Source organism: Manis javanica, chromosome 6 (genome assembly GCF_040802235.1).
Source record: "Manis javanica isolate MJ-LG chromosome 6, MJ_LKY, whole genome shotgun sequence".
Classification (NCBI taxonomy): Eukaryota; Metazoa; Chordata; class Mammalia; order Pholidota; family Manidae; genus Manis; species Manis javanica.
This window is the reverse complement of record NC_133161.1, coordinates 11,953,288-11,978,293: the sequence shown is the minus strand read 5'-3', so window position 1 is coordinate 11,978,293 and position 25,006 is coordinate 11,953,288. Positions and strand designations below refer to the sequence as shown.

General features: G+C 45.7%; 1 protein-coding gene across 3 annotated transcripts in view; it reads right to left on the bottom strand.

The window, feature by feature from the left end:
* The window catches only part of DENND11 (DENN domain containing 11), a 38,853-nt gene extending 15,253 nt beyond the window's left edge, over positions 1–23,600 (bottom strand). For 2 of the 3 annotated variants that reach the window (XM_036994572.2, XM_036994573.2), the window contains exons 1-4: positions 21,018–21,309; positions 7,078–7,177; positions 6,186–6,344; positions 71–224 (exon numbers count right to left, since the gene is read on the bottom strand). In XM_036994572.2, coding sequence (XP_036850467.2) covers positions 71–224; positions 6,186–6,344; positions 7,078–7,177; positions 21,018–21,285 — 681 coding nt within the window. In that variant the 5' untranslated portion in view covers positions 21,286–21,309. Of the gene's footprint in view, positions 1–70; positions 225–6,185; positions 6,345–7,077; positions 7,178–21,017; positions 21,310–21,570 lie in introns of those variants that run through there. The other variant, XM_017646747.3, reaches the window with a different exon arrangement.
* Positions 23,601–25,006: the final 1,406 nt, after the last annotated feature.

Genomic DNA, 25,006 nt, shown 5'->3' with positions numbered 1-25,006 from the left:
ATTAAAAAAAATTATCAGAAACTCTGTAGCAGATGCAAGTCTGGCCTGTGGGAGAGCACGCTGACCTCACCTTCATCTCAGGGTACATGTACCGATGGATGGAAGGCAGCCAGCAGACGGGTGGCAGGCTGCCGCCTCGGCCCGGGCCGGTGTGGAGCACCCCTTTCTTATCCTCGTAAAACGCAGCCAGATGAGAGTAGTGCCCAGGCGTCTCCAGCTGGTGCCTGCAAGCACACAGCCCGGTGAGAACAGTTCTGGAGCAGCTCTGCCCCTCCCGCCCTGCCCCGAGGGCTGAAACACTTCCTGCAGAGGCCCTGAGAACCAGAAAGGCCCCCTTTTTGAGGCTGCCTAGGATGCCTCCCCTTTGGTGTTTCAGAAGATCCTCGGAAAAGCTCATGGGAGGGGTGTGATACCCCCGGACAGCACCATGAACACATCCCCTTTCTCATGCAAAATAGGCGGGATTAACAGGCTGTGACGAATGCCTAGGGCTCTCCAGCAAGGTAAGCCTAGGGCTGTGTGCACTTCACACAGAGTGGCTGTTAGCTGGGAGCAGGCAGGGCTGGCAGGGCTGGCAGGGCCACGAATTCCTGGCTTAAAGCTGTGCATTGTTTAGAAATCATGCCTGCTTGCTTTGTTCTAAAAGAGTAAGAGGAAGCTTGCCATCAATGCCTCAAATAAGAGAAAAGAATTATAAGTGGATGTCACTAAGGGCACCTAATTTCTACATCAAGTAATAAATAAAAGCTCAGAATCTCTTCCTTCTCACCCTGCCTGGCCGGCAGAGACTTGGCTCCAGGGAGCCCTGTGAACTAGCCCCCAACCCCAAAACGCTGCCCTGCGGCCCTGGACCATCTGGACAACAGAGAATCCGGCTTCCAAGTCGAGCACAGGAGCATTGTGGGTACTGGCTGGCGGAGCACTACGTCTAATGGGGTGGCGTGGACTGAATAATGTCCCCACAGAATGACATGCTGGAGTCCTCATCCCCAGTGCCTCAGAATGTGACCTCACTTGGAGACACGGTCTTTACAAAGGTAACCAAATTTAATGAGATGCTTAGGGTGGGTCCTAATCAGTACAACAATGTCCTTGTAAGAAGGGGAAATCTGGACACACAGACACATGCAGGAGAACACAGCATGGGCATGAACACAGAGACAGGATGACGCAGTTACAGCCCCAAAGACCACCCGCAGGTATGAGAGGCAGGGACAGAATCTCCCCCCAGCTCAGGACCAGCCCAGCTGACACCTTCACCTCAGACTTTCAGCCCCCACAACTCTGAGACAGTTCTTTTCTGTTGCGCTAAGTCTCCTGGTTTTGGGGATTTTGTTACAGCAGCCCTAGAAGACAAATACAGGGAGGAAAAAAAGGCACTCAAGTCTTTGAGCCCATTTTTATTTTCTTGGAACTCTACAAGTTCTATCATACTGCAATGAAAAAAAATAAAAATATAGCTCTATGGAAGAAAGGGAGGCATCCCTAATTATGGTTGGCCCTGAAGAGGGTGGCTAAACAGGCAGCCCCCCTAGCCTGGCGCTGCTGGCTTCCTTCCCACTTGAACACCAGCATGTCTGGTGCAGGCTCTGCACAGTCCGACCGCTCGCCAACTGCCCCTCAGCCACCTCTGCTCCGCAGAGACTCAGAGCTCCGAAGAGAAGCCTACAGCTGCCATTTCCTCACTGTGGAGTCTCAGGCAAGTTGCTCAACTTTTCAAAACCCACTTTTTTGCCTCTCCTTAAAACGGAGATACTCATATCACCTCAGTATTATTTTGAGAGCTACATGAAATACAGTAGAAAAAGTGCCTTGCATAGCTTGTGGCACTCACAAAACATCCGGCCCCTTCCTTCCCAGCCTTCTGGCAGTGCACAGGAGGGCTTGAGAACAGGGGGCAAGAGGGGGGGATTCTAGGCTAGCCCTGCAAGAGCCCTTCCTGCAAATCTGCATTTTAAGAAGAAAAAAAAAACATCAACTATATTTTTAAAAAATGATTATTAAAATAAGTTCTTCCCTGAGTGACAGCTGTCTAATTTCGGGGTTTCTGCACATGCTCCTTTCAGCTTTGCACAGGAAGGGAGCCATGTGATATAATAATAAATGGCTATGGGGGCTGCTTATAACCATTTCTTTCATCTTATAAATGTTCGTATGCTAGACGGGGCATGCATGGTGGCTAAGCTATATTTGACTGTTCTGAGAAGATGGCAGATAGTCTTCAGGGATGTGTGTCAAATTGGTGAAACTGATTAATACAAAGGAACACAAAGATGATTCAGTTCAAAGGTGTTTTCATTAGGTTTTAATTCCTTGAAAGAACAGTGACAATCATTTAACTGTATTTTTAATACTCTTATTTTCTGCATTAAAGTTTAGGGGGCTAGTGCAAGGGTAATTTGTGTAATATTTTTTATTTTCCAGGTTGTTGATTTGCTGCTCAGTTAATTTTCTTTCCTATTTGACTACATTACACACTGTATTTGAGCCACGATTCTAAGGAAAAGCTCACTACTAAATTAGAGTCTCTTAGACAGAAAGCTAGAGTCAGGATCCTGTCTGATGCAGTGGACCACGCAGTAACACAGAACCTAGAATACAAACACAGGCACAAATATAAACTAGCAGTACCTGGATAAATTGTTAAACCCCCATTGCATGAAAGTCTCAAAATTTAAATACACTAGATTTTGTAGTAAACAAGATTAATTATCAAGCCATACTGCCAAGATAAACCAAAAGGTACTGAAACAAGGCAGAAAGGGCTGGAAGGAGGGCTGAGCTTCACAGATGATGTAAAAGGGGAGACTTATCTAGAAGGAGGCAGAGATTCAGAAATTACCACGCTGAAATGCAGGCCAACCTAGCTATGGAAACCGGCCAAGAGACATGACATTGTAAAAACCAGGCAACATTTCAAACAATATATGCTACTGGTCTGAATCCACAAGCTTCTGGGCCAGACTGAGGAAGCCCCTGAAGGACAAGACACTCCAGAGTTCTCCGGGAACCCACGCCCTTCGCTGTTGCAACAGAGCTCATGTGACCACGCAGATGCCCGCTGCATCTCACCCAGCCTTCCCCGACCAGCACCTGAGGTAAGCATTGCCCTGCCTCTGGGCCCCGGTGTCCTCACTACTGGTCTGAACCAGGCTATCCTCTGGCTTTGTAAGTACAGCCAAACGGGCCATTCCTGCTGCTGCAGGTACAAAGTGGCACCACCTTAGGAAGCAAAGAGACCAGAAGCCTATTCAATTTTTGAAGGATCTGTATTGTCGTATGCCTGACCTATGAAAGCCTGTGACTTCTCAACCTTTAAAGACCCCCAAAGCTACACCAGCAGGAAGCATGTTCTAAGCTATGCAGCCCAAAAGGGCATGTTCTCCAGTGCGACATTCAGAAGTGGTTATGGCAGAAAACGGATAAAGAACTTCCCAGCATATAAACCCAGAAGCCACGGAGAAAAATGGAAAAGGAGATTCTGACCTTTGGATTTGCCAAGCGGCATACTGCTCCGCCAGGACAGGGAGTCCTTGTCATCCCTGCTCTGCAGAATTTCACTGAATTCCTGCTTGTATTCCTCCTTCCCTTTTACAAACAAGAGTTTCTGTTGTGCTCCCACTCTGTCTTCTATATCGTATTTGGGAGGTAGGGAGTGGGTGGACTTGTCTACTCTTTTACAGGTTTTCTCAAAAGGAATCATTTCTGGATCTAATGAAAAGCATTGTTTCATATGGCACAGAAGTCCTGGATTTTAGACTGGAGGCATTGACTGCATGAGACTCTATGATCTCTCTGCTGAGGTGGGAGGAATGTCCTTTACCTTGGGAAGAAAAGTGTACATGGATACTGGTGGCCAGGGGGGCCAGCTGCAACAGACCCCGACAATTTCTTCCCCAGATCTGTTATTCCCTTCTTCCTGTTTGTAACAGAAGCTTCAGAATTTTAACTGGTCCCAGGGTCACCCACTTAACGACTACCATCTTGACCACCTGCCCACCTCTACACTATTACATGAGAAAGAAAGAATCTTCTATGTTATTTGAGCTACTGCATTTTGGGGCCTCTGTTACTACTATTTAGCTAGATCCTAATTAATATAACACCTCTATAACTTTTTACTTTTGAACCATGAGAATGTATTTCCTATTTGGGAAATTAATATTTTCAACAAGAAAAATAATTTTAAAAAATGTCAGGATCCCAACAAAAAGCGTTCTTTTATTTTTAACTCTACAGTATCTTTACTGAGACACAAAACTGAGGACACATTTCAAATAAAGAAAAAGATGCAGGTGTGTACCACAGCTCCAAATGTAAAGGGGCATCTAATTTTTAAAAAGTTAGAAACATGCTAAATGCTCAACCACAAGGAATGATCCAGTAAACTTACGGGACAGTTCCAGCATTATAGTGCTATTAATAATCATCAAAATGATAAACACGGAGGACAATGGAGAGAAAACATAAGCCTAAGTGGTGTTCCTAAAGAACAAAAAAAAATGGAATGGAAAAGTTGAGTATATAGGTTCCTAAAATTAAAAATGAAACACCGATCTTAAGTCCAAGGAGATAAACTGTCCCAGAAAAAAAAGTTCAGAAATATCAAAGATAAAGAAAGAAGCTGTGAGTATCTAGACAGATCAGGATAACTAATCCCAGAAGTCAGCAGAGCAGATCGACTATATCCTGAGAGGAGGAAAGAAAGACTGAAGCAGCTTCTCTTCGGCCGCCGAGAGTGCAGGAAACAGACCAGTGTGGTTAAGCCAGATCTCAGAGGAAGGAGCGTCCATGAGCCTTTCAGGGGGTAAAAAAGTACTTAATGGCAAAATCCAACCCAGTAATAAATCCAATCGGGAACTGAGGAAGGAGCGAGCCACAGTTAAGCCCTGGATGAAGCTGTGAAAATGTAACAGACTTAAGAACGGTGGGGATCTTAATTATGGAACTAAATGCAATAAATCTTGCAATAAAAAAAGTGAGATATGAAGTAGGGAAGAGGAGGAATAAGATCACAGACTCTTGTATACACTTGAAATATATTTAAAAACGCCAATGACGTCTATACTAAGGATTGCGCACTTTTACTGCATATATGCTATTTCTCAATAAGAACAAGAATGATATCCTATCTTTGTGTTTTTCTTAATTTTGTCTTAACTTTGGAGGCACAGTTCAAGTAATTTATTTTTTTGTGAAAAAATATTCACTTGAAGTTTGATAATTCCATCAATTACTCTTTTCCTTTGATATATACAAATAAAATTAATTTCAAGCCATCCTATTTGATAAAACTAAATCATTACAAAATATTAATCCTATTTTTGTAAAATTATTTCTGCTTTCGAATGGCATTCACTGAATACGGACAATGGATATTTCATTGTTAAGATTTTTCATTGTTAGAAGTTTTTAAAAAAATTCATTTGTACTTTCATGCAAATTTTAAAGTGTTCCACATTTTTTCCACAAACAACAAATTTCACATTATTTCAAAGATGATCAGGGAAGAGTACATGAACAATGAAAATAATGATAAATTTTAAAATAAGCTATGAAAGTGTATATATAGTGTGATGCTGGTTATGTTCTTTTAAAAGTATCCGCACACGCAAACAAGAAAGGAGGCAAATGTGCTCAAGTTTTAATAGCGCTTCAGGGATTAGGGATAGAGTTCTCTCTCAAACGTGAAATGAAATTAGATTACTTGCTTAATGAAAAAAATACAATAGTTTGGCTGCTTCTGTTAAAAGCTCCCTTCCTATTACACCAAATTATAATAACCGCCCCAAATAATAAATGGTTAGGTTTAAACATGTCTAGAGTCCGTCTGCCTACCTTGGGTAAGGAGGTAATTATTGTGGTTTAGAGTAAACAAAGATTATGTACATGTCAGCAGATTATTTAATTAAACAAAACTGATCACAGTAATTCATATAAACTGAGAGCAAAATCTACCTCGGCTTTCCCTGTAGTGTGAAGAGTATGAAGCGGGGCACTGTTTGCAGCAAAGAGCCCCCACTGAGGCGAGAAGCACAGCGCAGATGACCCAGGAAGGGCCTGTCCCTTGTCCGCTGTCGGGCCCACACACCCTTTAGCTCTGAGGGCTCAGCCCAGACGCCCCAGCTGGCGGACCCCGTGCCCGCCCCTCCCCTCCCCCGACTGCTCGTCTGTAAGCCACATACCGAACTTGGTTCTCCAGGAAGTGCATGTACCGGTAGAGCAGGGTGTAGGACGGCGAGAGGATGCCCACGGACTTCATACGCGCGCCGCGCTCCAGCTCGCTCTCCACAGGCATGTTGGCAAAGCAGGCCAGGCCGAAGAAGGGCCCCTTGCGGAAATAGCTGGAACAGAGCAGATGTGCCGTGTGGCTCGAAATCAGACACAAGTTTTGTTCTGCTCTTTTTGGAAACTTTGAGATGCAGCTCCACGTAAAACAAGTCACTGTGTCCAGGGCTCTACTGGACAAACTCAGCCTGCAAACAAACTTTTATAGATCCTTAAGGGAACGGTCGGTCCACGCCTCTCAACTGCACACATGAGACCACCAGAGCTCAGAGAGATGGGGGAACTCGTCAGGGACCATGGCTGGATCCAGGACTTGGCCTCTGGCAAGGCTGCTGCTCAACTGCCCGCGGCCATGCGTGGATATTTTCCTTCGCCTTCCGCAGAGCACCCAGAGCCTGGACCGGGGAACTGCACTCGCATCTCGGGGCCTGCCTAGCATGGCACTTGCTTCATTAGCATGAACCACGTTCATTCCTCAGTTCCTGAGTCACTGATACTTTCAACAGAGCACATGGAGGTATTTCCTCACACTTGGCCAGTCACGGTTTCAGCCCAATGACCCAAAGATTAAAGCTACTCCATGACCCTTATGCTCCTCCTCACACAGGACTATACCCCGGCCCTCCTCATTAGCACATAAATGTCTGAAGTGAACCCAGACTGAACTGCAACTCCGTTCTTCCATTAGAGCCAAACCTCAAAGGAGGTCCAGTAATTTCTTGAAAGGGAGAGAACCTCTATGATAGGAGTTCCTGCTTCCTGAAAGTAAAGAAGCACTTTAGTACTTACATGAAATCAGACTGAATTTTATGGGACCCACTGGCCATAGACTTGAACTCAACGCCTTCTAGGTCCATGTCTTGAGGTAAGCACCATTCCACCATGTTCCCTGCGGGAAGGGGAGGAGACAAGTCAAGACAAAACCACTCAGAGGGGTATCAGGGTAGGGCTGAGCACCCTGGGCTTCTCGACAAACGTCCTGCTGACTGAACCAGCAAGATGCTCCAGGGGTTCATCCCGCGCGTCTCCACATGCTGGTGGAGTCCCCGAGTTACTCCCCAGGGCCTAGAGACGGGCCCTGAAGGACTCTTCCGTCTCTGCCCTCAAATGCACACAGTTCTTCCCGCACAGAGACCGTCTTCCGTTCTGCCACTCTGCTTAGTCGCTTCCAAATGCCCGTCCCTTCACGGCCTCAAGTTTAAGTGCAGGTTTTTACCCTCGGCCCCATTTCCTCCTCTCATATTCTCTCCTTAAACCCTGGAGATCCTGCTTCCATTCTACAGCCACCAATGACCTGAACAAACACCAAACTTTTTTTTTTAATTCACATTGTCATTGATTCTTTGTGCCATTTGCTAATTCCTCAAAAACTTCTCCCCTTTTTCCTTGGTTCCCACAACAGAACACTCTGATCTGTGTAGCTCTGCTTCCTTCACTAACTCTTCCTCCTCTGTCCCCAAATGAGGCCCTTCTCCAAGGTTCAGCCATCAGTTACCTGCTTCCAGAATCTGGGGTCACATGCATTCATCATTAATTACCAAGTATCTACAGAGCTGGAGGTTGGGGCTACAAAGTCAAATAAGACATAGGCCCTGACCTCAAGGTCAGAGTCCAGAAATAGACAAGGCAACCAGTGATTACAATTGTGGGGTGGGGGGGGTAATGCTCCAACAAAGCATACCATGGGAATTTAAGACGTAGCAATGTCAAGCACCCATCGAACCAAGAGGATCAGAATTGCACAGTAACAGCGCTACCTAGAGGCTCGCGAGAACATGATGGAATATTGTCTACTGTTTTCTTGCATATTCAAAATGTGTCAAAATAAAAATACTAAGCTCCTTGTGAAATTTAATTTTTATTTTTTTTCTAACAGTTTTGTTAAGGTATAATTTACATGCCATACAATTTACCCATGTAAAGCAAACAATTCAGTGGTTTTTGGTAAAGGCAAAGAGTTGTACAATCATCACATTTTCATCTTTCTCCACTTTTACATACGAGGACACACTGAGACATGCAGGAGGCCTGCTCAGAGTAGCATCTGACAGGCAGGGCTGGGGTACCACCTTGGCCGTCCGGAGCTGAAATGCCAGTCCTGGCCCGGACTCCCATCATGCAGGTAGACCCGCCACCTGGGAGCAGTGCAGTAAGTTAAACAAGCAGGCACTGACGCCAGGTTAGACTTGGGTTCAAGGCTTTGTTTCACTATCCACAAGCTATGTGAACTTTGGTAAAATCTCTTAGAGCCTTTATTTCATTTGAAAAATGAGCACAATTCTAAATAAGGAGCTGACTCCCCTGTAATTCCTGTCCAGCTGTGTAGTTCAAGCTTCAGTGAGGGGAAAAACAGAAGTGAAGATGAATTCCCCAAGCCACCAGTGCAGCAAGGGCGGTAAGAATTCCCTGAAGACAGAGGCTCACGTGCTCCCCTGTACTCTGAGCAAGGGCTTTCTGAGCAAGCGCTGGGGTCTGACTTCCTCACCAATGGGCTTCAGCTGGGTGGGAGAAACAAGTACATAAACTGACCCAGAAGGGTGGAGAGTCGGAGGTGGGGTAACAGAAGCGGCAGGGCTTGGGGTGGCCTGCCCCAGAGGGTGCAGTGGTCCTGGGAGCGTAAACGGGTGGGAGGGACCATGGGATTTCATTCTCTCTCATCAACTCCAAGCCCTACTGTCCTAGGCACTGGAACTGCCATCAACAATTCCAGCCAACGATGCTTTCAGATCACCGTGCTGGGCATCGAGGCACAGCTTACCCAGTCCACCTGTGCCCGATCCAGGCTCCAAAACCTGTGGACGTCATGGAGGACCACCCCCCACCCCCTCCCATGTTCAACAGCCTAGGGCACTTTCAAATCATGAATCCCACCAACTAACCAGTGCGCTGAAGTAAAAAGCATGAAAAGGGGGATTAAGATTTCATAAAACAGAAAGGCCAGAAGGTTGTGTCTGCCGGGTTGAGAGAAGAAAAAGCATGCCATGCTCTGAAAGAGGGGTGAACATGGGCATAAAGGTATGGTTTTGAGTACCATTCCTGTCTTTCCCCTTACCACCCACGTCCACTGTTCCATAGTCTAGTGGCCTATGAGTGCACTGGACACCCAGGGAACCTAAAAAGGTGCCAGAGCCACCCCAGACCTACAGGATCACCACCCACTCCTCATGCCATGTGGGTGACTGGGGGCCAGCCTAGGAAAGGGACAGCCTGGGACAGGGCTGCAGCGCCCTTCACTCGCCTAGCCTGGCTCTTCTAGCACCTTGATGCACAGAGCAGTAGTTTGTTCATTTATTACTTTTGTCCTTGCGTGTAACATAATTTATCTACTTAACTATTGATGCGTGTTTAGCTTAGTTCCAGTTTGAAGCTGTCACAAACACCACCACCATAAACAATCCTGTACTTGTCCCCTAGTGAATACATGGGTGTGGGGGGATTGTAATGCGTCAGCTTGGCTAGACTGAATGATGTTTCTCAGAATTCCTTTCCTCATGTGTTTCCAGCTGAGACTGCACAGGCGGAAGTGAAGCAGCAGCCATACAGTGTTTGCGTCAGGACGTGGGTGCAGGGGCATCAGGCAGCTTGTGGGCGCTGTTGCTTATCCGCAGGCCAGCACGCAGGGCGTGGCAGCCAGGCCTGCAGACATGCTGGATCCACCTTCCCCTGGATCCTTTCAGCTTCTCTGACTCAGAAGTCAGCTGTGTGTTTCGTCCCATAATGAAGGGCGTCAGCTTCATCAGGACACCCACATCATCAAGGGTGGAGTCAGTGACAGACTGACCTGGGTTCCCGTCCACCCTGCCTGCATTCCTCCTTCCTAACCTTATCTTCTTCTTCCATAACTGCCTACCCAGTAGGCTGCAAGCTCCATTAGACTTAGAACACCAGCCTTACTGATACAGACTGTCTAACCAACTCCCACAACTGTGTAAGACAAAATTCTTGCAGTAAATCTCTTCATATTAATCTCCTAGTGGTTCTCTTCCTTTGATTAAACCTTGGCTGATGCCATGGGTACCCATTTCTGTTGATTACATCCCTACGAGCAGAACTGCTGTAAAAAATGTTTGCATCACTGTAAAGCAAGGAGCATCCAATAATTCCCAAATCAATGTTTCCCAAGGTGTATGTAAATCACTAGGGCTTCAGCAAAAAATACATTTTTTAAAGGGACTTTGACCAAATTATCTGAGCTTAAACAAAGACACACACCTTTGCTGCAGAAGCTCTCAGAGGCTTTAATATGTTAGTCTGTGTGGTGAATCTCCATGAAATCAATACAGTGCCTAATGTTGCCAAAATTATTTGGCCAATAAACCTGTTTTTAAGGAGTATCTTAAGGGACTAACTTTATAGAAGGAATTTTTGGTTTTTTTAGAAATGCTAGCATATAAGGGGTTGCAAATTGGTCCTCCATGTCCACTCTTCCTTCCTTATAAGGAACAGGGCCTCCTACTCTTAGCCTGGCACATGGCCTTCCAAATGACACCTACACTTCTCAGTATCTTCTTGCATATACATATGGCTACATGAGTAAATTCTGGCCAAGAGGATGTGGACAGAAGTGAGGTGTGTAGTTTCTAAAATGCACTTTAAAGGGAAAGAATATGTTGCGCCTTCCTCCATCCTGCTGCCAGGAATGCGGATGTGGTGATGAGCCACCCTGAACCACTCAGGTGAGGGCACCAGCCTACACATCACCGAGGGGATGATGGAGCAAAGCTAACACGAGTCTGGGTTCTTGGATGACTCCACGGATCTGAGCCAGCATTCAGGATCCAGCCGTCTCCTGACTGTTACATGAAGAAGAGATGAACTCCCATCTTGATGAAGCTACATTCATTTGGGTCGCTGGTATTCACGACCATCTGTTACTTAATACCGCTGACCTGTAAACTAAAGCCTCGGCCTGGTTCCCACAGCCTCTGTGCCTCGTTCCTCTGTGCCTGGCCAATCCTCACTGCACAGGAACTGAGAGAATCAGTGGGAGTGAATGGCCCTCTGCCAGCTACAAGTCCCTCTGGACTGGGGAGAAAGGGCCGTGCCAAGCTGGTGAATCAAGGAATGGAGCATGGGCCCCAGAACACCATTCTGGGAATAGCGACACACTCCTTGAATGAAAGGGAAGTAGATAAAGCTACCACGGCCCACATCCCAGCCTGGTCTAATCATTGTCTTAGATGTCTGTCTCCCCTGGACACTGAACTCTTAAACACAGGAACTTCGCTCGTTTATCTTCACATCTCAACACAGCACAGTGCTTAGCACAGGACAAGCATTAAAAAAAACAAAACAAAACAAAAAACCTAGCTTTATTGAAGACATATTTTTTGAGGCATGTTTTTAAAAGCTACTTGATGAATTGATATTAATTATCCTAGGTTATGTAGGAAAATGTCCTTCTTCGGAGGCTTATACGTAAGTGTTTCAGAGTGAAGTATCACCACCCCTGCATTTACTTTAAATGGCTCAGGGAAAAGGTGCATCTGTATCTTTGTGTAATGGGTTCTGATATATGCCTGCTGAACTTGTGTCCACACAACTGAGACAAAAGGGAACAATCTGAGCAAAGGGATTTTCACATTTGCTTATGCTGTGGATTAAATGCAACCTCAATCGAAATCCCAACACATTATTGTGGATATTGACAAACTGGTTTTAAAGTTTACATGGTGAGGTAAAAGGCCCCAAAGGGCCAACACAATACTGAAGAAAAACAAAGTAGGTGAACTGACTACCAGACCCCACGACTTACCGTGAAACAGTAATCAGGACAGTGAGATACTGGTGAAAGATTAGGCAAATAGATCAATGGAACAGAACAGACAGCCCAGAAGCAGGCCCACACAGAGTCAACTGATCTTTGCCAAAGGAGCAGAGGTAATACAACAGAGGAAAGATAATCTTTTCAACAAATGGCGCTGGAACAAATGGATGTCCACATTTTAAAAAATCAGATAAGAATCAGATGTGCTGCATACACCCTGGTAAGTGTCTCCCGGGGTGAGCTGCACTTAAATCTTTTTCCTTTTGTTTAAAAGAAAAAAAGACACAGACCTTACACCTTTCACAAAAATTAACTCAATGTAAATAGCACACCAAAATGTAAGTTGCAAAATTATAAAGCTTCTAAAAGAAAACATAAGAGAAAATCTAGAGGACCTTGGGTTTAGCAAAGAGTTTTTAGATAGAACACCAAAAGCATGATCCATGAAGAAAAATTATTAAGTTGTACTTCATTAAAATTAAAAATTTGTTATCTGTGAAAGAACCTGTTAAGAGAATAAAAAGACAAGCCACAGACTGGGAGAAAATATTTGCAAACACATATTTTATAAAGATGTACAGAGGGCAAATAAGCATGTGAAAATGTGCTCACCATCATGTCATCAGAGAATTACAAATTAAAACAATGAGAGACTACTACACACCTATCAGAATGGTCAAAAATCCAAAACACTGAAAATACTGAATGCTTATGATGATGTGGAGCAACAGGAAATCCCGTTCATTTCTGGTGGTGGGAATGCAAAATGGTACAGCTACTTCGGAAGGCAGCTTGGCAGCTCCTTACAAAACTAAATATAGTCTTACATTATGATCCAGTAATCATGCTCCTATTTATTTATCCAATGAGTTAAAAACATGTCTGCACAAAAAGCCTGCACATGAATGTTGACAGTAATTTTATTTATAATTGCCCAAAATTGGGAACCACCAGGGTGTCCTTCAACAGGTGACTGGAAAAACAGTCTGTTGAATACCCATACAATAAAATATTATTCAGCAATAAAAAGGAGCTATCAATCTCTGAAAAGATACAGAGGACACTTCAGTGCATATGGCTGAGTGAAAGAGGCCAATCTGAAAAGGCCGTCTCCTGTATAATTCCAACTCTGTGCCATTCTGGAAAAGAAACTATAGAGATAGTAATTATCTGGGGGGAAGGAGGGATGGATAGGTGGAGCAATGAGGATTTGTAGGGCGGTAATACTATTCTGTATGATGCTGTTATGGTGGCCACGAAACATTGGGAATCCATCAAAACCCATAGAATGCACAACACAAAGAGTAAACTCTAATGTAAGCTCGGAACTTCAGAGAATAATAATTCATCAATATCATCAATTATAGCAAGTATACCACACTAATGCAAGATGTTCACAGGGGAAGAGGGGGCAGGGGGATACAGGAACTTTGTGGACTTCTCAGTTGTTCTGTAAACCTGAAACCACTCTAAAAAAATAAAATGTATTAATTTTTAAACAAGCTAATAGATGAATTAACCAACATTAATTATCCTAGGGGTAGTAATGATATTATGGTCACATAGGAAAATGGCCCTATTCTTAGGCCATTCAAACTGACCTATTTACAAATGAAAAGTTATGATGTCTCTAAGTTACTGTCCCATAGTGCCACAAAAAAGGAAAAGTGTATCTATGCATAGTCAGTTCGGCTATAATGCTAGCTGAATTTGCTCCAAAGCAGTAGATTTAGGAAACAATTTGATCAAAGGGAATTTCCTGTTTGCTGGTATGTGATTACTATCAAAAGGTTCACAGTACAGAACACTGCAGCCCTCCGAGCCCAGTCACAGAGGAATCACAGAAGGCGTCGCGCACACACCTGCCTGTTAACCCAGCCTCCCTCCTCGCCAGTGGTGCCGCCGATCTCCTCTGGCGCTACTACTTTCCACCAAATGTCACAAAGCCCTGCATCCACCACCGCAGAGAAACCCCAGGCTCCACTCCTTCAACACCCACCTTCATCTGCAAACCTCAGATCTTTTTTAGGGTAAAGTGCCTTATTTTGAGTATTTATGTGTTTATTAACTATTTATCATATGTAAAACTGTCCATTTTTAAATTAGGTTTCTATCTTTTTTATCTGTCACTAACAATTTCTGAGTGTCTGCCCCTGACCCTATTTTCCCATAAGTCCATGACTTTCACTGCGGTTTTCACAGCACAGTGATGCTGAGGAATGCCCATTTCACAGGAGAGCAGAGCTGACTGCACACGGATAAAGCAAATAAGGCAGAAAGTCAACATATGAGGACACTGAGTGAAAGATACACAGATTTTTACTACCCTATTCTCTGAGGCTTAAAAAATTTCAACAGGCAAATTGGGGAACATAATCTAAATAACAGAAATGTGAAAGACACACAGTAAGCATTAAAGGGCTTTGCAAAAGCAAATAATTGCAGTGATGATGTGCTATAAACAGGAATGAAGAAGCGTCATGGCTAAGGGTCGTCCTTTAACAGAAATACTATACTAGTCTCAAAAACTGAAAAGCAGTTTAAATATGAAACTTGCAGAGGCTTAAAGTGATTGTGGAAAAGTAACAACCCTCGTGGTGAGCTTATTTAATGCCAGAAAAATCTCCAACTGAATGCTACCTACTTCAGGCTCAGTCTTAGCGCTGTAAGCTCCCTGGCCTTCCAAATACCCTCCCTGCACTTTAGGAACCAGCCAGGGAGCTGGGGCCTGGAAGGATTCAGCAGAAGGGCTCATCCCAGGGGTAATCAACCAGAGAGAGGAGTCACCACTGCCCAGCGCCTTCCCCCAACCCCAACTTTCCTTCTATCTCCACACCCTCCCTCATCCTGGGCCACCCACTGGGCCTATCACAGGTACCCTGTTCCAGGTCCCGCTTCACCTCTAGCTGCTGCAAAGACAACTTATAAGGAGTTTACATGCCATATAAGAAACCCATGTGGCAATCCGCCTTGTGTACATTCAGCCAGCCACTCAACAAATACTGGTGGACCATCCCCTGGCGGTGCCGTGCCAGCTGCCAGGCGCAGGCACTGGCAACATGCCCCTCTTTAAAGGAACTTGGCTAGCAGCTGATCCGGTTGGCAGCTCAGTTCCCCAGGGGGAAGCCAGAGGGCAATGCTGAGCCTGGCCATAGATGGACACATGGTCTGCACCCTGCCACTCTGAAGGTCAGTCTGGCAGCTGTGCGCACCAAGGCCTCCCACACCTGATGTTTCATCTGCTCCTATGCTAGGCGAGACATACTCTGTCCCCATCCACATACAACGCTGCCTTGCCTTCCATTTGGTTAGACGGGAAGTGACCACATCCCCAGGCATACTTGGGTTTCAGCCACCATCATTTGTCTAGAGAGAACAGACATTAGCTGTGAAGGGCCCCCACCAGTAAGATGGCGATCTTCTGGCTTCTCCCGGGTCCTTGGTTCCCGACGGCGCCACCTGAAGACCAGTCACCTCTTTCCCCCCTCCCACTCCCAACACCTAGCCAACAGCCACCAGCCCCGTATAAGTGACACCCCAATCAGCTCATGCCCCTTCCTATATAACTCAGCACCTTTCCCTAATAAAGCGGAATTCTCCAGTGAATTGCTGCTGTGTGTCACTCCTTTCCTTTCAAGCTGTCACTGCCTCTGCCTATTAGAAAGTTCATCTAAAAATATTTAAAGTAGAGAAAGCTATGATCTTGAACTAAGATAACCTCTTTTTAATGGGGGACGTTCCTTCCTCCTTTTCCCTCCTTGTAGGGTGGTTCCCAGTCATGAATTTCCTCCTGAGGTCTGCCTGTCACAAGCAGTGGCTGCATCAGCGAATGTCCTTTATAGCTCCTTCAGACCTCAAGAGTGCAACCCTGCACCGGCCTTCCCCTCTCCCGCATGTGCCTTGACTTTTACTCTTCCCGTGAGTTTCTTCCCAACAGTATATACATATGCCCTAATTCCAGTAGGGAAGTAAGAGGGAATCCTGTCTCAGGAATAAGGGCAAGGAGCCAGGAGCTCTCCTGGTCCCAACATGACATAACCACTTCCTAGGGGCCACCAAATTCCCGAGAAGGAAGAAACCTCAGCACGTTATTTGGTTAAGACTGCAATGCCAGAAAAGTAAACAGCCCATATTGACTTTTGGTCTTACATAGTTTTCAGTGTCCTGAAAACCACCCAGGACGAGAGTTTATGCAAAGCAAAAATAGAAAGGGTCAGTATGAAGAAATCCGAGGCAGGAAGAAATGAACCCTGGTGATTTCAAGTCAGCCACATGCCCATTCATGGCTGAGTTCCAATGCGTCAATTTTACAGGGAAAAAAAAAATCCCCTTCCATTTCACAGACCCTGCATCGTTTTCCCCTGGGCAGTGGTGTGCAGAGGCAGGCAGAGCCGGTGGGTTGCTCCTATACTCAGTGAGATACACTCTGGGCTCTGCGTTCTCCGCTCTGTGACTTAAAATGACTTAACAGCTTCGTGTATCTGGTTTTTCATCACTATTGTTGGGTGAATTTCATTAAGACTTTTGGGAGAATTCGAAGCAAGGTTCTTAAAACCCCTAGCAGAGTTCCTGGCACACAGTGGGCCCTCAGTAACGGGTAGGTTTATGGTTCCCACTCCTGCTTTACTCCCCCTAGACTTGCAAGAGAAGAAACAGAATTCACAACAGATGGCCACAAATTGACTTCTCCCTGAAAACCACAGCAGGTGAATCATAGACAGCCTGGGAAAGATTCTGCCATTGTGGGATTAAGGAAATTGACCACAATTCTTCTATTCACTGACATCTGGTTGGAAACAACAGAGAAAGGACAAGGCAGCATTAAACCTTCCTAGAGATGTTCCTCTTGGCAGCCAGAACTGGCCTTCTCTTTGCTTCTTGTGAGCCACCCCTTCTTAGGGCTGTTCTTTGCATTACAACATAAATGCTCCAAATTTTCCATTCTTCTCCTTGTCACTTTCCTACCCATGACTGGAGCTATTTATTATTTGCACGAGTCAGATGACCTGGTTGGCACTCCAAGTTAAGCTCAGACAGACAGCACCTGGCCCTAACCTCACTGTGCCTCCACTGAATCCACAGTTGAACAGAAAATACTTCTATTTCATTCACTATATGGAGAATGCATGGAGATTAAAACTAGTGTGTGTGTGATTTTAACCAGTCATTTGACATAAACACAGGAGCATTTAGATGCACTAAATTAAATAGGGTGTCAGATGTAATTCAGGCAGTAGTTAGAAGCTGAGGAACAGGTAGTAATTCATCCCTACCAAGGAAGAACAAAGGGAAAGGAGACATCTTCAATCTAGGCAGGGGATCCTCCCCTCAGCCAGGCCCTCACCCCCTCCCCCAGCTACCACAACACAACACACACATCATAGGAATCTCCCCCAGACACCCACAAAATCGCACTGGGGAAAATGGAGCAGTTTAGAGTGAGTCTTTTACAAAGAAACAGGCCACTGAGGAAGATTCATAGGTGTCTTATGTCACAGGTTCAAAGCCACATCTGCCCCAGGCCACCTGCAAGTCCTCAGTCACAAGTGAGACAGCACTGTCACCTTCATAGACAGGCGATGGGGGTAGCAAGCTGACTTCCAAGTATGACAAAACCTTTTCCCATAATTAGGCAGGGAAAAGTAACGACATTTTCCTAGAAACCCAAAGGGCAAAATAAAAATTAAAAAGCAAGGCTCTAAATATATGGGTTGAACACAGTGAAAAAGGAATATTCTGGCTTGCAGAGTGAGAATCTATCTGGGCCTGGTTTCAATGGCAGCTTTGTGGCCCAGATGGCCAGCACCACCATCCAAGGTACTTCCTGCTCCAGATAAAGACTGAGTGTGTGTGAGAGTGTGTGTGTGCACGAGTGTGCACATGTGTGTGTAAGACAGCTTCTACCTCATTTCATTACTAGTCCCCCTGTTCCGGGCATCCCAAAACTTGCATCTGAGGGTATAAAAGAAGAATGACTCTCTTATTCCCATGCACCAGCCTGAGCTTCACTGCACATTCCTGCCCAAATGGCTGCGTGCACTGCCCTCCACTCTCCCCACCAAGGATCCACTCCTCCCACACAGTCCTTCTGTCCACTTTCACCACCCAGACCACTCACACCCTTACAGCTGCACCATCGCTGGAGATTCTCTTCTCTCATTCTTGCATGCACACTTGCACACACACACACACTGATTTGGACACATGCTGACAGTTACCTATACCTGCTGGGAAGATGAATGGGATATCCTTGGCCTGGGCAGTAAATGACTGGGTAGGTTTGGGAAGGAGGAGGTACTCTAATGGAGGGAAACTGAGGACACGGTGGGAGAGACATGGGGGAGTGGGACAGCAGGCAACAGAGAGAAACCTAGACAATTTCTCCCCCATGATAACTTCTGTGATGTGCTCTTGTTTAAGTAAAGAAGCCAGTATTCACTTTACTACTTCGGGTATCACAGGCTAAGGAAGGGAAAAGATCCTGGTGGACCAAGATTAAACAGCAACAGAGCACAGCTGCCTCAGTGGCCAAGCGAGGAAGACACTGACCCATAAAGTATGGCCCCGGTGATGTCTCCAGCTCCCTGGCCAATAGAGGACCCTCACCTCACCCTCCAGACCACGACTTCCTCACACAAGGGACACAGCAGGAGCTCTCTGAAGCCTCACGTTGACCCTTAGAGGCCCTGGGAACCTCAGTAGCATTCATTCCGCCTTTTACTTGCAGAATAAGGTAATAATGTTAACTTTATACAGGTATTATCACAGGATGTAAAGGATCATTTTGGACTGGGATAGAGGAACAAAAGAGAGATAACCAAATTTATGGGCAGGAAACAACAGCTTTCAAAACAAAAAACAATACCATCAACCAAAGTTAAAAGCACACCACACTCTCTCTCTTCTCCCCACCTCTTCCCCATCCTCTCTACTCCCTTGATACAGTGATGATGAAAAGTTAGAGGACACAGGTTCAGGCAGTCCTAAAAAGACAACGGGTTTTAAAGCCAAGTATTTACTGGTTCGTTAATATTTCCAAATGACCGACTCATCCTTGGTGTGTTTGTTGATATTTAAATTGGGTATAAACAATCATCAAATTACAGGATGCTGATTAGAATTAAACAAAACACCATACAGTAAAATGCCTGCAGAAAATAAGTGTCCAAGTATCAGTTACAACCCCTTCTTTCCACATGGAGCTTAATTTGAAAACCAGTCCACAAACACACCCACAGACACACAAACACTCCATATACACACATCCATAAACCATGCTCACCCGATGTGACTGACAAGGCCAGCGAGGGTCTGGCTCTGGGGTGCTTTGCAGTCTTATCAACTCCACCTGCAGTTAGTGTAGGGTTTTCTTTTCTCCCTCCCTTCCCTAGACTCTCCCGCCAGAGCCACACTACATCAGACTTGTTAGCGTCCCTGTTTCTTCTCGCTGCTCTTAAACACTTGTGAATGAATCTCACACTTGCATCTATTTACCTGCAGGTGATGAGGTAGGACATACTGAGTATTATTAGCTACAAAGCATCTGTTTTTTTTCTAGCAACAAGGGTTACTTTGGTCAAAAAACAACAGTAGTTTTTCAGACTACTGTTATGTGGGAGTCCCAACCATATGTGCGTCAACCAGCATATGTGATGAGCATTAAAAAAAAATATGGAATAGGAAACACCAGTAAGCACCAAATGTAGAAAGGTTAGTACTATTTCATGAAACCTCTTTCAGTTACATATGTATGTACGTGAGTGTATTGATTGTGATGAAAAACTAATTTCATATGGTGGGTCACGGTCAAAAATGTTTGAAAGCCATTGGGATGGGCCGATGAAGAGACAGGAGCAGGAAAGTCCTAGGCTCCTGCCCACACCATGTCATTATTTCTTCCTGCGTCTGCCTGGGTTATAATCCCTGCCCAAAGTGAGGTCGCCCTGCCGGACAGGCGCATCCCGGGTCCATCGCAGGATCCTAACCCTTTCTGCTCCCACTGCATTGCACCCCAGATCTTCGGACTGGCTTCTACAGCTCATCCTTGGAGAGCCAGGAAAGGAACTCCGGAGGAATACCTTCCTTCGCTAATAGGCACTCCGCATCCAGCAGCTCCACTGGAGTCAAGGACAGAAAGCCACTCGGTTTTCCTGAACCCTGGAACCGTGACCACAGCTCCCCTCCCTCCAGTGCTGAGCAGCGCGGCGCTGGGACGGAGAGGCCCCTTCCCACCACCCGAGGCGTTCTGAGAGCTATTTACTCACTCGCTCTTCAACCCCTGGAAGTCTCTCGCCACTAAGATGCACTCTTTCTTACTGGGCGGTTAGAATAAAGATTATGTGGAATAGCCCTTTAATTCCCCAAAGAGGCCAGAAAGAGCCTCCCTGAGGGGGCTTCTCCTTTAATCAATCTCCAGTTTAATCCCTTAGCCCCATTCCTTAATGCTCCCGGCATTAATTCCTCAAAATAATGCTGCCAGTGAAAGTGAACTTGGCCGCCGTAAAGTTACCGAGCCGGGAGTGACGCGGGGGGCGGGCGGGGCAGCAGAGCACCTGGAAGCTTAGGACAGCCAGTTTTACAGGGAGCTCCCCGAGCGGGGTGGGGGGATGGGGGTTCCTTCCCTTAACGGGAAGAATCTTTTAGCCCAGCGAGAAAACAAAAGCCAGCGTGCCTGCGGCCACACACACGATCCTCGAGAAGTGCAAACACTGGTCACGGGGGCGCGCACTGGGAATCTGCGATCAGAGGCACTGGGCGGAGCGGAGAACGGGTCGGCGGGCGCCGCGAACAAAGCTGCGAGTCCCGCGCGCAGACCTGGCGGAGGCCCTGTGCGCGCCGCGGGGAGCCCGGCCCGCGGGTGGGGGTGCAGGTGTGCCGGCGCGGTGCGCGCGCAGCCAGCCCCTCCCCCGCCGCCCCAAAGCCCGGGGGGCGCCCCTCTCCTAGCCCCCGGAGCGTCTCTCACCCGAGCGGGGATCGAAGGTGACCACGAACACGGCCACCACCTGGTCCTCCTCCACATCGCTCAACTCCAGGCGCCCGGACTGCAGCCGCCCCTCGGCGGCACCCAGCTCCTCGGGCTCCCGCCGCCTCGGCTGCTCCGCGGCCACCCGGCCGCCCCCGCCGCTGCCCCAGCCGCGGCCCCCAGCCTGCGGCTCCGGGGCCCGCGGCGGGGAGACGGCGGGGCCCTCGGCCCAGCTCAGCAGCGGCGCCGCGTCTCCCCGCTCCACCATGGCGAGGCGAGGAGGAGCCGCGGGCGGCGGGGGGCGGGCGCAGGGGCGGGCTGCGGGAACTCCCTCTCCGGGCCGGCCCGGGCCGCCGCGCCGCCCGAGCCCCGCACCTGCCGCGCCCCCGCCCGCGCGCCCACCGAGCCGACTCTCTCCCCGAGCCAGAGAAGGCGCCCTTCGCACAGGCTTCCTGGACTGCTCGCCTGGTTCGAGAGTGCATGGATGCAAGAGTGTGCTCGCGTATGGGAGCTGTCTGGTGACATGGACGCGCATCCACCTGGATCTGTCTACCTGCGCTGGGTGCTGGTGCCTTCTCCCCTAGGATTCCGCGCGATAACTGTACCACCGTGAATTTTCACACGCCACCTTTATCTTTGAAAGTCCCCTGGTCGCACAGGCCATGATAGGTATTACGTAATCCTGGCTAGGGGCCAAAGCTAGCCTGTGTTGGAAGGTGAAGCAGAAGAGGGGAGCCCTGGGGCTCTGAAGCTTGGATAAAGCTGTGGGCTTTGGTATCTGGCCTGGAGTGGTTCTGTGTGTATAATCCAGGCCGGCAATGCTCTTGAATGAGCTGGATAGTGCCCCGCCCCGGCCTTTGCTGGACCCTCTCTGGGTCTCCTCACTCATTTCAGGGACCAAGTCTCCACCGAGAGCAGTGGAAGGTCACTTACATGCCCTTGGTGGAGTGGGAGAGGGGCTGAACTTAATACGTAAGTGATGAAGGCACCCCCTATTTTTTAGGATAAAATGCATAGATTCTTTATTGTAATGTCTTTGGTTTTTGCCCAGAAGCAGCAGCCTTGGGCAGTCATCGATTATCTCTGTGGGAAGAGGGGTTAAACTATGTTGTCATTGTATCTCTGGCACAAAGGATATGAATCTTCATAAACATCCCCTGGGTAGCACCTAGTGCATAAATGCACTGGGTCCTTCAGGGAGCGTGCAAACTGCTGGGCCTTCCTGAACCTTGATGAGTTGGCTGCCTCCCCCATCTCAGCCTTTATTATTTTAATAGCTATTTCTATTTCTTTTTCTTACCTCTGATTATTTAGCCACCAGATTTACCCCAAGGACTGAGGCATTCAAAATGTTGTTTCTAAATATAAAATGGGGGTTCACAGGAAATCTTTAATTTCCAAAGCCATCAGCTTTAGGTCTGATTTCCTTGTTTCTCCCTTGAGGGAGTCATTTTCCTGAGCTTCTGTGTGAAGTCCACTCTGAACCTTCTAGTTTAAACTTAAGGCAGTATGTACACCAGGAAACAAAATCCCTCTTCCAACCAATCTGTTACATAAACAAAAGACTAAAATGTTCAAACCCTAAACCCAGAGCCTTCTTCATTTATGTATATGTTCTAGCTCACCAGCCACAGGTCTATCTTCAGACATAGTAGTTATCTTGGGTAACTAACGTGCCTGTCTAACAGATAACTCAAGAGCATTTGCAACTAAGCAAATGAATAAAAGTAGAGACTCACACTTCTATAGGGCTGGCCCCTCCTGCCAGGCTTAGTCTAGTGTCTTGAACATAGTAGGTGCTCAAAAATGTTAACAATCGTGATGACACCCCTCTTAACCCACATTCACAGTCTGAATGAGGCTCTATACCTGACCATCAGATTTATCTTCTCTGAGTCTACTGAATTGCACAAGATGATAGGAAGGGAACTAATTGAATTTAGCTATTAGAACAGTTCTGGTGGGGAAACGAGTGTGAAAGGCAAGAAGGAATGAAGGGTAATTTTATTTAGAGCCCCATAAATGTTATATTTTAAAGTGGGTTCCCTTAGATCCCCATATATCTAAATATTTAAATAAAATTATTTTACCTTCTCAAATACTGAATATATTTACATTATATAAATATACCTACAATGTATTACAAAATATATAAAGTATATTAAAGTATTTTTGATCTATAACCTCACTACTGAGTTGGCCACTGTTAAGATTTTGCTTATCCCATTTCACCAATTCTAGGATATAGAATCGCTCACTTGTTAATATTGCTATGGTGACACGTAATTGCTGCCAGCCCCACCGAGATCAAGTTCTCACAGAGGAGATTTTTGTTTGCTTTTGTCAGTCATCTGGAGACACTACCAACCCGAGACTTGACTTTGAGTTTAATTCTCTGCTTGAGGTGCTTCAGACCATGCTGGTGATGTGAATTCAAAATGCAAGCTAGCGCCAACACTGTCTTACAGTTCAAATTCTTAGGCAAATATTTTCCTCCCTCTGCCCAATAACATAGTTGAGACAAGCAAGTTTCCTTGCTGGCCCTCTCTGTGTAGGTGGTTTTTAGACTTCCCATCTGGGGCATTTTTAATTCTTGGTGCCATGTAAAAATAATGGTAATAAATAAAAAGTTTTAAATAGATGATAGATGTGGATGTCTTTCTTTTCTGTGTTTACATGTTGAAATTATACTGCATATTAATTTCGTATTCTTTTTTCTTTAACCTCAGAACATGAACATTTTGCCATCCTCTTAGAAACTTCTTATAATGCATCATTTTAATAGTTTCCATTGTATGTATGACTTGAACTGTTCTGTCATTTTTTGGACAATCAAACCCTTTCCTTTCTGGTTGCACCTAAAGTGTTGGCCAACTTTCACTCTGAACTAACCACTTGGTGTCTCTTACATGATGAGCCCTGCACACAACACTGGGACAGCTGTGAAGACAGACAGATATCCCTTCTCATCAGGCTTAAGCCTAGCATTGAAGGCAGCTATCCAGCAAGAAATGAAATATAGAAGGAGGGGCGACAGGACAGGCAAGGACAATCAGTCATTCCCATTGCTGAGTTATGACAGGTTGCCAGAGGTGGCAATACTGAGTTAAAATGTATTCATGTTTTAAGGTTCTGATTGTATTGCCAAATTGTTGATTCACAAATGTACAAGGGCATCAGTTTCAAAATGAATTTCAAAACTCTTGTCCCAATTAGATATTGTCATTTAAAATCTTTTTTGCCAGTTTGTACAACAAACATTTTGTTTTAAGTTAATGTTTTGTAATTGAGTCTAATCATGGTTTCAAAATCTATGCTGGGTGATTGCTTGTTCTTCAGTGCAATGTCTGCTCATGATGCCTTTTGCTCATTTATCCTCTGTGGTCTTCATGCTCTTGTTATCAATTTGCATGAATTCTTTATGCAGTAAGGATATTAACCTTTGGTGATTTAAGTTTGTTAATATCATTTCCAATTTATCAGATGGCTTCAATGCTGCTTTGTGAAACACAAGTTCTAAATTTTATGTGGTCAAACCTATCAATTCTTTTGGTGATTTTGTTTGTTGCTTTGACATTTAGAAAGTTGACCCCCTCCCAGAAATTTAATCAACATTCAATTTTATTGTCTTCTAGTTATTTACAGATTGGTTTTCCACATTTGATTCCATGTTTAAACTGATATGTGATATGAAGTGAGAGTTTAAAATTTTTTATTGAATAGTTAATCAATAATTGCTATAGCAGTTATTGAATAGTTCTTTCACTTCCTATGATTTAACATTGCCCTTTAAAGTACAATATGAAATTACTTATTTACTAATCTATGTATTCTTCCCCACTGACCTGTCTATTCTTACACTAGTACCACATTGATTATATATACATATAATTATGTATGTATACAATTCAAAGTTTTATTTCTAGGAGAGATAGTCTTTACTCTATAAAAAACTTCAGCTATTTATTTGACATTTTTTTCCATGTGAA